The sequence below is a fragment of the Neophocaena asiaeorientalis genome, unplaced genomic scaffold, assembly GCF_003031525.2.
Source record: "Neophocaena asiaeorientalis asiaeorientalis breed wild unplaced genomic scaffold, Neophocaena_asiaeorientalis_V1.1 scaffold67, whole genome shotgun sequence".
Classification (NCBI taxonomy): Eukaryota; Metazoa; Chordata; class Mammalia; order Artiodactyla; family Phocoenidae; genus Neophocaena; species Neophocaena asiaeorientalis.
The window spans coordinates 1,615,518-1,627,757 of record NW_020173731.1 but is presented as its reverse complement, the minus strand read 5'-3'; the positions used below and the strand labels follow the sequence as shown (position 1 = coordinate 1,627,757).

Below are 12,240 nucleotides of genomic sequence, written 5' to 3'. Positions count from 1 at the left end.
TTTACTGATACTTTAAGAATGTTTCTCTTGTGGAGGGTTAATATTTGAATTTTTAACTCTCCCTTTCGAGATGAGGTTATTTGTTGAATTTGTAATGATATGGCTCACTTACAGAAATAATTGATTAGCTTGGTCTCTTTTAGAGCAACATTTCTAATCTTTGCTCATTGATAGCCGCAGGTAAAAGATTTGTCTCATTAGGTTTTGCTTCTCTTTGTCAATACATTATTTCAAATGCAAAGCCATTGTGTCCAGATTTTCTACATGGTTTTATTTCTTAATAGAAGAGAAATTTAAAACATAAGTATATATGTGTATATGTGATATATATAGTATATATATATATAATTATCCAATACTTCTTTCTTGTTATCATATGGTATGAAAACATTCTTTCTAATCTGCAATTTCTTCCTTTTCCATGAATTTTAGAATGAAAATTGCACTAAATGATTAAGGTGTAGTGTTTTGGAATAAACAACGTTTAAATAAATTAAGAATGGTAATTTCTGCAAGTAACTGTCTCAGTTTAGTGGAAATATTTTGTATTCTCTTTTTAAGTATCTTTTTTTAAAAAAAATATTTGTAACAGCAAAGTTCTTTTGAAGAAATAACATACTGACAGTAACCTGTTTTTATTTTGGTATTCAGTATGGGTTGAAATATACTTTTTAGGTAGTTAACTACTTATTTCAGCCTTAATCCTAACTTCACAGTCAGGATTGATAACAGTCATCTCTAATATCTTTTAAAATGTTCATTTTAAGAAAGCTGTTAAACCTTTTAGGTCAGCCTAACATCAAAGAAGATATGGATGACCTTCTGAGTCAGCTAAGGCAGGCAGAAGAGCAGGTGAATGACTTGAAGGAAAGACTCAAAACAAGCACTAGTAATGTGGAACAGTATCGTGCAATGGTTACTAGTTTGGAAGAGTCCCTCAACAAGGAAAAACAGGTATATACAATTTTGAAATCGGTTTGCGTGCACTTATTAACTTTTTTTTTTAAGTTAGGTTGTTGCTATGTGTAAGGCACTGTGTGAAAGTATGGATTTGACTGACATCATTGCACTTACCTCTTAAGAGTGCTTGAGTCTAATAAGCCAAATAAAACAAACAAAAAGATCACACAAAATTTGTGAAACATGAAAAGTGTATTGCTGTAGAAAAGGTATAGATGAAATGTTGATGTGAGTGGGAGGTAGGTGAGATTATTTGTCTTTTGAGTATGCATAACTTCACAGGAGAGAAGGCATTTGTGTCCAGCCTTGAAAGAAAGCATCATTTGGATAGTTAAAGGTAGGAAGTTATTCCACGTAGAAGGCACCATCAGCCAAGATAAAAAGGCTAGTTAGTGTGTTGCATTTATGAAGTGAAATAGTGAGGAATATAATTATAAATGTAGTTAGGAGCCAAATGTGAAAGGTTTTCAAGTCATACTAAATTATACGTTGTAAGATTATTGAGGCATTGATTTTTTTCCAACATGTCATAACCAGAATTTGCTTTAACTAGAAAGATTAACGTAATAGATTGGAGGGTACGAAGTTTGTTTTGGAGGCTATAGCAATAGACTAGGGCCACAGTTTTAAAAGATCCTTTCGTGGCTGGCATCATGGAAATCAAAATATGTGGGGAGAAAAACCCCTTTCAGTGGTAGAATGGACAGATTTGGCAAGTGGATATGAAGAATGAGGGGAAAATGAAAATTGGAAATTTCACTTCAAAAGAGAAAAATGACCAGTAAACAGGTAGAGAGGTAAATTATGCATAGTTTTAAGTGATGTTTTTGAACTCTTGAATCCGCATTTGATGGATTTTTAAAAAAAAAATACGAGGCAAACATTAATTTTAGTATTTTTTAAATTTAGTTTAGATTTAGGGAAAGTAGCTGTATAATTTTAAATATGTATATTCTTTGTATCTTATTGTTTGGTTGATGGCGAAGGTGACAGAAGAAGTACATAAGAATATTGAAGTTCGCTTAAAAGAGTCAGCTGAGTTTCAGACACAGCTGGAAAAGAAGTTAATGGAAGTAGAGAAGGAAAAACAGGAACTTCAGGATGACAAGAGAAGAGCCATAGAGAGCATGGAACAACAGGTAAATTAAGTTATTACCATATCAATCACTTTTTCTATGGTAAGAATTTAAATTCTTTTAACTAGCTCATCAGCTACTATTCAGTTCATCTCAACAGATATTGAATGAACACATACCCAACAATTTTAGTTTTAAGTTTTACTCTGTACATGTTTCCTTTTGGATATTTAAGACTACTTTATGGTACTAGGTATCAGTGCTGCTTTTTAGAAGCCTCTGCCTAAAAATTGACTTTTGCAGATAGTAATATGGGGTCAACATAGACCTGCAAAATTTGTCCAGTAGATTATATCAGGTTATGACTATTTTAAATTTAGTAAGAAGTCTTTAGGCTACTTGTATTTTGAAAAATCTATCTTCAGTATTTTTAAAGTAAGTTTGCAATTAACTCTGGTTTTAATCTTGTTCTTCTGATTTAGTTATCTGAGTTAAAGAAAACACTCAATAGTGTTCAGAATGAAGTACAAGAAGCTCTTCAGAGAGCTGGCACAGCTTTGAGTAATGAGCAGCAAGCCAGACGGGACTGTCAGGAACAAGTAAGTGTCACTCTTAGAGCCAGTTATTGAGAAGTGAGCTTTGATCTTAGGGAACAGTTCTTGGAGTATATTAATGCATTTTGGGGATTGGTGAATCTTACAGAAATACAGGTTTATTTCCACTCTTGTGGAACTTGGAATAACATCAGTTGAAAAGTATAGATGAAGGCTAAAAGTAAACACAGGTTTCCCCTGCTGTCCAAAAGTAGAAAGTTCCTATGAAGCCGTGTGTAAACTGCAGTGTCATGAAGTGAAGAAACAATTATCTTAGGACACATCTTGCTAATGGAAGCACAAAATAAATTGAGATAAAGCATAGATGCTCACAGACACAGTTCAAAGCTCTGACAGCTTGATATTGAGATTCTCAGTGTAGTTCTCAGGGAGGGAGCTTGGCGGTGCCTCTCTTGCTACTTGGGGTGCGCACAGCCTCTATAATGGCTCCTGCAAAACAAACGCTGAACACTTTTCTCCTTTTTTTGTAAAAGCAAAAATGCTCTTTGGATTTCTTTTGGTTAGCAAAAACAGACGCTAATGTAGGTTTTTCATAAAAGCAAAGTGGCATAAAGCAAACTTTCAAAAAGTAGGAGATACCTGTAGAGCAATATCCATTAACAAAACAAAGTTGATAAATGGGAAAAATAGGAGTAGTAGATTACATGTGTACTTGCTTTCACTTGCAAACATTCTTTCACTATTGTAGTCCTTCACTAATTCTGGTTATAAAGCTGTACTACAGACACGATAGAGATACTTTTCTCAACAAAACAATTTTAATACCTTTTTAATGCATTACTGAGCTTACACAGATTTCTATACACCACTGTTTATAAGCTTTAAAAGTACAAAACCACATTATTTAAGTATACATACAGCATGCACACACACATATATGTGATACTGCTTTTTATGATTTTTTACGAACAAGAAATGGTAAAACAATTCAGGAAAATGGGGATTATTGAAATGGTAGAATGGGAAGGAAAGACATGTAAGGATATTGGAAACATTCTCATTTTTATGTTTGGTGGTATATTAATAGCCATTCGTTGGGTTACTATTCTTTATTGCTTATATACATAACATGTATATGTATCAGGATTACTTTAAAAATGGAATACAGGGGAAAGTGCTTCAAATTGAAGGTAAATTAGACAAAAATGAATTGTCTTTGGCTTATTGCCAAACAGCATAATATTGGAAATTAGAATCAAAGAATGTATCCATTTTTCAGTACTCAAATAGATTATTTTCATTTACCTTCATTCACTTTGTGTATATATATGTATTTTATGTAACTCAGTTATATTTAGTCTTTTTTTCATAAAGGCTGGTCCGAGTTACTATATCATCTTCTTAAGTTTCATTTTGAGCAGATGTTTAATATTTCATTAAATAGATAGTGTGATTTTTTTCAATTTTTTAACATCTTTATTGGAATATAATTGCTTTACAATGGTGTGTTAGTTTCTGCTTTATAACAAAGTGAATCAGTTATACATATACATATGTCCCCATATCTCTTCCCTCTTGCGTCTCCCTCCCTCCCACCCTCCCTATCCCACCCCTCTAGGTGGTCACAAAGCACCGAGCTGATCTCCCTGTGCTGTGCGGCTGCTTCCCACTACAGTGTGATTTTTAATCATTCTCCTATTTTGGTACATTTAGAGATTGTCTTCACTTTTATTATTTTAAATAATACAATGTGCATCTTTTCAAAGACTAGCTTTATGGGTTTTTAATCATCTATGTCGATGGGGAAATAATTCCTTTCAGGCTAAAATAGCTGTGGAAGCTCAGAATAAGTATGAGAGAGAATTGATGCTACATGCTGCTGATGTTGAAGCTCTACAAGCTGCCAAAGAACAGGTTTCCAAAATGGTGTCAGTGCGTCAGCACTTGGAAGAAACAACCCAGAAAGCAGAATCACAGTTGTTGGAGTGTAAAGCATCTTGGGAGGAAAGAGAGAGAATGTTAAAGGTATTATTGTACATCATAATCATATTGTACATCAGAATGTTTAGAGAATTGAAAGTTTTTTTTAATGTACATTGGAAAATCTGCTATTATGATAGACTCTTGGATTATAGGATGAAGTTTCCAAGAGTGTGTCTCGCTGTGAAGATCTAGAAAAACAAAACAGATTACTTCATGATCAGATTGAAAAATTAAGTGACAAAGTCGTCGCCTCTATGAAGGAAGGTGTACAAGGTCCATTGAATGTATCTCTCAGTGAAGAAGGAAAATCTCAAGAACAAATTTTAGAAATTCTCAGGTAAATCCAATATATTCTTAATGCTTTTTACTTCTGTGGTTAACAACAATTATGAAGTGACACTATAAATGTATAAATTAGACAAGTGGGAGTTACACGATATTTAGGCATAAAGCTCATTTTGTCTCTTATTAGTCAACAAACCCACTATCACCCAATTAGTGATCACTTTTGACATTTAGACATATGCCAATTTAAATAAATTAGTTCAAGTTGAATCTAATAGTAAGAACTTGAGTGGGTTCTTCAGAAAATTAATTGCCTTTTGGATTATTTTAAAGATAGAAGCCACTGTCTGTAATAAAATATATCCCCCATTATTTTTTAATGAAAGCATTGTGTAAAAATAGTTTTTAAAGTGAATGATTTTTATCATCTTAAAAATTATCCAAGTTTTGAAATGTTATGTTGTTGGTATTTTTCTATTCAAATAAAATACATATTCTTGTAGATTTATACGACGAGAAAAAGAAATTGCTGAAACTAGGTTTGAAGTGGCTCAGGTTGAGGGTCTGCGCTATCGACAAAGGGTTGAACTTTTAGAAAGAGAGCTGCAGGAACTGCAGGATAGTCTAAATGCTGAAAGGGAGAAAGTTCAGGTATGTATCCTAAGCTTTAAGAAAGCACTTGTTAAATCAAGAGATGAGCTCATTTCAGTTTCTAATAACATAAAATTTAGTTTGAAATAAGCACTCTTTTTAAACGTGTAAATTCATTAAACATTAGTAAACACTGGCACAATACAGTGGTGAGAGACTAATGGTAACCAGACTGACTGGTTTCAAATTCTAGCTTCACACCATGAGATGTGTGCCTTGGATACATTGTTTAACTTCCTTGCTCTTAAACTTCCTTGTCTGTAATATTGGGGTGATAATAATAGTGAGGATTGAGTTAGTGCACATGAAGCGTTTAGAATCATGTCTGGTACACAGTGAGTGCTTAATAAATTTCAATTATCTTAATTTATTACTGTAGTTTTCATTATAGATTGAAGTCATTTTAGAAAAAAAGGTAGGTTGAAACTGCTACAGAATATTCCTTTCTCATCAGAGGTGCAAAATGTAGTCAAAACAATTGACCAAAGGAGAAAAAAAGATGCTTAGTGAATATGTGATCACAACATAAGCTTATTAACTCCTAGTCCACACTACCACCCAAAGGCTTACTATTGCATAACAGCTCTACATCTGGAAGGAAGGAAATTAAGACCTTGAATCATTTATCTTCTTTTAACTGATAGTTGGAATGCCTGCTAGAGATAAACCGTTGAAACAGGGGAAAGTGAATAAGAACAATTAGATTTATGGGATTTACATTTTCAGACAGAAATTTAAAATTCCAGAGTTATATCCTATTGAGAAAACAACCCAAATTCAAACATTTCTCATTACGGAAATAATAAACAGACCCTGTAATTCAATGGAGTTAACACTTGGAGGAAAAGACCAGAATCGGGGTTTCTAACAAAGACTGTATATTCTCTCAGTCTCTTCTGCTTTCTTTGCTGTTCCTTTGGGCTGCAGAAAGGCAAATAATACTAGTAGAAAATGCCCAGCTCAACAAACTCTTACATATAGTCAGAGGAGAGTCAAGAAGTAACATACATTATATCAAAACTAATAGAATGTCTACCAGAGATGAACAGTGTAGCATGGCAGTCATGAACCATAGATTTTAAAATGGTGAAGGAATAAAGTAACATGTGCAAAAGATGGATAATTATACTCAATGAGAACAGAAGAAAAGGTCTTCACAAATGAACAAATATTCAGTAAAATTTCTCAGAACCAAAGTGATGAAATAACTGAGTGAAATAAAAAAGAGTTTCTGAAAAAGGGGGAAAAAACTGAGGATCAAAATAACATTGTTTTAGAACTATTTTAATTCAGTGTAGCAAGAAAAAGAATAGATACAGAAAGATCTGGATTGATGTTCTTACCTAATGTAAAAACTATTTGTCAGCAGGATTTGTAGTATCTTTTTACTTTCATCTTTTAATTTCTAGTATTTGTTTAAACTCTGTAATTAGCATGAATTACAGAAAAACATGTAAGACTTCTAAGAATTTGTTTTAAAAGTTGACATTTAAAACCTTTTTACTTTTGTAGGAAAGACTAGAACTGGTAGGAAAAGGTAGGTCTTAATCTATTATATGTTGCTATATACATGTTTGAAATCTTTAGGTAACTGCAAAAACAATGGCCCAGCATGAGGAACTGATGAAGAAAACCGAAACAATGAATGTAGTTATGGAGACCAATAAGATGCTGAGGGAAGAAAAGGAAAGGCTAGAACAGGATCTACAACAGATGCAAGCCAAGGTTTGTAACTTACTAATGAAGAGAAGAGGCACGTTATTTTTAATAGTATTTTAAATAAACTCTTACATCAGGTATTAAAAAAATACTGGAACTATTTTCAGGTGAGGAAACTGGAGTTAGATATTTTACCCTTACAAGAAGCAAATGCTGAGCTGAGTGAGAAAAGCGGTATGTTGCAAGCAGAGAAGAAGTTATTAGAAGAGGATGTCAAACGTTGGAAAGCACGTAACCAGGTAAGTGCAGTTAAACCCATTCCAAAATATGGAAACGTTGATTTAAAATAATAGGGTAAAACTTAAGGGGATAAAAATGTTTGATGAGCTAGTGGAAAGTATTATGCGTTTATCAGTAAAAGTCTAACGTGTAACCTCTACATACGTGACAGGCATTAAACTTATAACTCAGTTCTTAAAGTTTTGGTTATGTTTTGAATTTTTTTAAAAACAGCTAATTTATTTACTTGGATTCTAAATTTAGCCTTTTGCTTTATCTTTAAAATGCTTTGTTATGTGATAAATGGATTTATGTAGTTTCCTGAATCACTTTAAGAAGACTTGTTCACTGACTGCTACCTTTTTAGGAGGGACAAAACCATATAGCATAGTATGGTTAGAAACGCCAGCTCTAATAAATGAATTTAGTAAAGTAGCAGGATACAAAATTAATGCACAGAAATATCTTGCATTCCTATACACTAATGATGAAAACTCTGAAACAGAAATTAAGGAAACACTCCTATATAACACTGCAACAAAAAGACTAAAATACCTAGGAATAAACCTACCTAAGGAGACAAAAGATCTGTATGCAGAAAACTATAAGACACCGATGAACAAAATTAAAGATGATGCATATGGAGAGATATACCATGTTCTTAGACAGGAAGAATCAACATTGTGAAAATGACAGTACTACCCAAAGCAATCTACAGATTCAATGCAATCCCTATCAAACTACCAATGGCATTTTTCACAGAACTAGAACAAAAAATTTCACAATTTGTTTGGAGACACAAAAGACCCCGAATAGCCAAAGAAATCTTGAGAAAGAAAAACGGAGCTGGAGCAATCAGGCTCTTAGGGTAAGCTGGGACGAAGTGAGAGAGTGGCTTTGACATATATACACTACTAAATGCAAAATCAATAGCTAGTGGGAAGCAGCTGCATAGCACAGGGAGATCAGCTTGGTGCTTTGTGATCACCTAGAGGGGTGGGATAGGGAAGGTGGGAGACGCAAGAGGGAGGAGATATGGGGATGTATGTGTATGTATAGCTGATTCACTTTGTTTTAAAGCAGAAACTAACACACTATTGTAAAGCAATTATACTTCAATAAAGATGTTAAAAAGAAATGCTAGCTCTATATTCAAACAAAAGGTTGGGAATTGGCCTTACCACATACTAGTTACGTGATTTGTGAAAATGAGGACATTAATCTTTCTGAGACAATTTTCCTTATTTGTGAAAATGAGGACATAATACCCCTCTTCATGTAACAAAAATTAAACAATAAATGAAGCAGTTCACACAGCACCTAGCACCTGGAAAATGCTCTAGAGAATCACTCATATCTGAAGAGGACTATAGAATTTTAGAGTGCATTTATTCTTTTTTTTTAATCAAACAAGCAATCTGAAAAATCAAGAAAGGAGGATAATCTGCCCAAATCTAGATACATTCCTGTTAAATTATGCCTTCTTTCCTAGTTAATGGAATCAATTATTTAGGATTATCTTCATATTTTTGTTTGGATTGTAATACATTATGACATTTTTTCCCTTGTATATGTCACTTTAATGAAATTAGGTATTTAATATTAATATTAAAAGCTTGTAGATTCTTTGGATCCCTTTTTTGGCTCCATTGTAACGATTCTGAAATGTTCCTTTGCAGCTATGAAAAATAATAGTGAATGACATTTATTTTATTTTCCCCTTCCATTTTGGCTAAACATCTTAGCTAAACAAAGGAACTAAATCTTTGATCTTATTTTCTTGTAGTTTGGTGCTTGATCACTATGTATGCAAGTAGCAAATTTGTAAACACAAATACTCTGATATTTTGTTATAGCACATTAGTTTCATAAAACCTATAAAACCATATTATGCATTTTTGCTGTTGTAGCATCTAGTGAGTCAACAGAAAGATCCAGATACAGAAGAATATCGGAAGCTCCTTTCTGAAAAGGAAGTTCATGCTAAGCGTATTCAACAATTGACTGAAGAAACTGGAAGACTTAAAGCTGAAATTGCAAGGTATATGGAAGAAACCTTAAGTTGTATACAATTCTTGAAATCTTAAAGAAGTTTGTTTCTATTCTTTATGTGACCCCCTAAGTGCTTCCTGATTTTATAAAGAATGGAAAGTGCTGGAGCCCTTACATGTGGCTTTCCCTTTATTACTTTATAGAGCAAAGCAAGCAGTAATTTAGTTTTATGCCTTCATATATGCATTATTTCTCAATATTTTATTACTTTTTAAAAAACTACATAGTTGGTATGAATCTAAAGCAAACTTTTTAAAATAGTCAAAATGACTTTTGCAAGTAGATTTATCTTTTATTTTTTGGGTTAACATATATTCATGAATCTATTTTGAAAGTTTTTAATAAAGTTTTTAAATGAACTTATAGTGAAATATTGCCTTTTAAAGATAAATGTAATATTAAAATTAATGTTTCTGGTTTACCTCTTTTAAGCTTCAATGTCCTTTGTCCCTGTCATAGCCCCTATTTATGTGAGACTTGATAAGCTTACAAATTTTTGTCATATTTATTCTCTTATTTTTTTCATAACAGTAGTCTGGCATTTTAAATAGGAGAGATATTACTTAATTTTAAAGTTGAGGAAGCTAAGATTCAGAAAGGTACCCAAGCTCATAAGGTTAGTAGCAGTTAAACCCATGTTCTTAATTCAGGTCATCTGATTTCAAGTTCTTTTCATGATAACAGTACAGGGGTTGGCAGACTATAATCCACAGGTCTTTTTTTGTACAGCTGGAAGCTAAGAATGATTTTTACATTTGTTAAGTGTTGTAAAAAAAGAGGAAGAGGAACATGTAACAAACATTGTATGTGGCCTATAAAGCCTAATATACTTACTCAGCACACAGTAGAGTGGAAAGAGTATAGATTTTGCTATCAGACAGATGTGGATTAAACTCTGTATACCAACGCAGAGTAAAAGTGTGCATGTTACTTGACCATTTGTAGCTCAGTTTTTCTCATCCCTAAAATGGGCATGTATGACATATAATAAGTAAATCAGATCTTTCTAAAGGACCACAGGTTCATAAGTTAAGGAATTATCTTTTGAAGTGTGTATGGTTTTCTTAGAATTTTCTAAATAAAAAACAGACTAAAGCAACACAATAAAAATGTGACTTAAAGGATTTTAAAATTTGGGAAGTTCCAAATATTTAGTCTTTCTCCTTTACCCCATTTTTTTTGCTTAGATCAAATGCATCTTTGACTAACAACCAGAACTTAATCCAGAGTCTAAAGGAAGATTTAAATAAAGTAAGAACTGAAAAGGAAAGCATCCAGAAGGACTTAGATGCCAAAATAATTGATATTCAAGAAAAGGTTAAAACTATTACTCAAGTCAAGAAAATTGGGCGTAGGTACAAGACTCAATATGAAGAACTTAAAGCACAACAAGATAAGGTATTTTGAACTGGTTTTTTTAATAATATATTCTTCATATATATATCATCATTATTTGATATACACAGTTTTGATATACACAGTTTACACAGTTTTATGTATATATTTGGATATATGGGTGGATATATATTTGGATACATATATAAATATTTGGATAACTTAAAAAACCTTATTCACAATTTTTAATTATTGGTTTTTAGATTCTAAGCAAGGGTAAGCTTATATGTGATATCTTTATTTGGTTTAAGATTTGCTCTTGGGGCTTCCCTGGTGGCGTAGTGGTTGGGAGTCCGCCTGCCAATGCAGGGGACACGGGTTCGAGCCCTGGTCCGGGAAGATCCCACATGCTGCAGAGCAGCTGGGCCCGTGCGCCGCAACTACTGAGCCTGTGCTCAAGGACCCGTGCTCTGCAACAAGAGAGGCCACCGCGATGAGAGGCCCGCGCACCGCAACAAAGAGTAGCCCCCGCTCACTGCAAGGAAGCCTGCACACAGCAGCGAAGAACCAACACAGCCAAAAATTAATTAATTAATTAAATTTAAAAAAAAAAAAGATTTGCTCTTTAGTATGTCCCAAAATGAACTATAAATTCATATAGAGATAGTAGTAAATGCTAGATATTTTAATTCAGTTTCCCAATTTCAAATATTGCTCCTTTTCAAAACTATGTTCTTGTAACTCATTGCTGACTGAAATTGTGTATATCAAAAAATACTTGTTCTTGGGCTACCCTGGTGGTGCAGTGGTTGAGAGTCCACCTGCCAACGCAGGGGACTCGGGTTCATGCCCCGGTCCGGGAGGATCCCACATGCCGCGGAGCGGCTGGGCCCGTGAGCCGTGGCCGCTGAGCCTGCGCTTCCGGAGCCTGTGCTCCGCAACGGGAGAGGCCACAACAGTGAGAGGCCCGCGTATCGCAAAAAAAAAAAAAAAAAATACTAGTTCTTTTTAATTGATCAGGTTGTGTTACAGTTTTAAATAAGTAGTCTGTGTTAACCACCTACCAAAAAGATTTTTTAAATCCTTGTTTTACTTTGGATCTGAATTTTGTTTTTAATTCCCAGTGGTAAAAAACTTGTATATTGACTTTATTGTGTATTTAGCACATTAGACGAAAAAACATATAAAGAAAAAATTTCAAAATTCTTACCTCTCAGTTAACCATTGTTAGCACTTTAGTATGCTTTCGTTTACATATGAGTGATTTGTTTTTCCAAATAATTCTGTGTTAAATAATGCATCAGCATTTTGATTAGCTGGTTAATACCTAGTTGTATGGAAAGCCCTAACCTGTTTAATAGCTTACTTTTGGACATTAAAGTTGTTCCATAGAAGATTTATTTATG

At 33.5% G+C, this 12,240-nt stretch overlaps 1 protein-coding gene across 3 annotated transcripts in view; it reads left to right on the top strand.

Annotated features, from left to right (window-relative positions):
- The window catches only part of TPR (translocated promoter region, nuclear basket protein), a 61,645-nt gene that overhangs the window by 25,825 nt on the left and 23,580 nt on the right, over positions 1–12,240 (top strand). For all 3 annotated transcript variants that reach the window (XM_024750984.1, XM_024750986.1, XM_024750985.1), the window contains 10 exons: positions 788–954; positions 1,947–2,099; positions 2,519–2,635; positions 4,412–4,615; positions 4,726–4,910; positions 5,362–5,509; positions 7,097–7,234; positions 7,336–7,467; positions 9,358–9,488; positions 10,687–10,897. In XM_024750984.1, the coding sequence (XP_024606752.1) occupies positions 788–954; positions 1,947–2,099; positions 2,519–2,635; positions 4,412–4,615; positions 4,726–4,910; positions 5,362–5,509; positions 7,097–7,234; positions 7,336–7,467; positions 9,358–9,488; positions 10,687–10,897 (1,586 nt within the window). The remainder of the gene's footprint in view (positions 1–787; positions 955–1,946; positions 2,100–2,518; positions 2,636–4,411; positions 4,616–4,725; positions 4,911–5,361; positions 5,510–7,096; positions 7,235–7,335; positions 7,468–9,357; positions 9,489–10,686; positions 10,898–12,240) is intronic.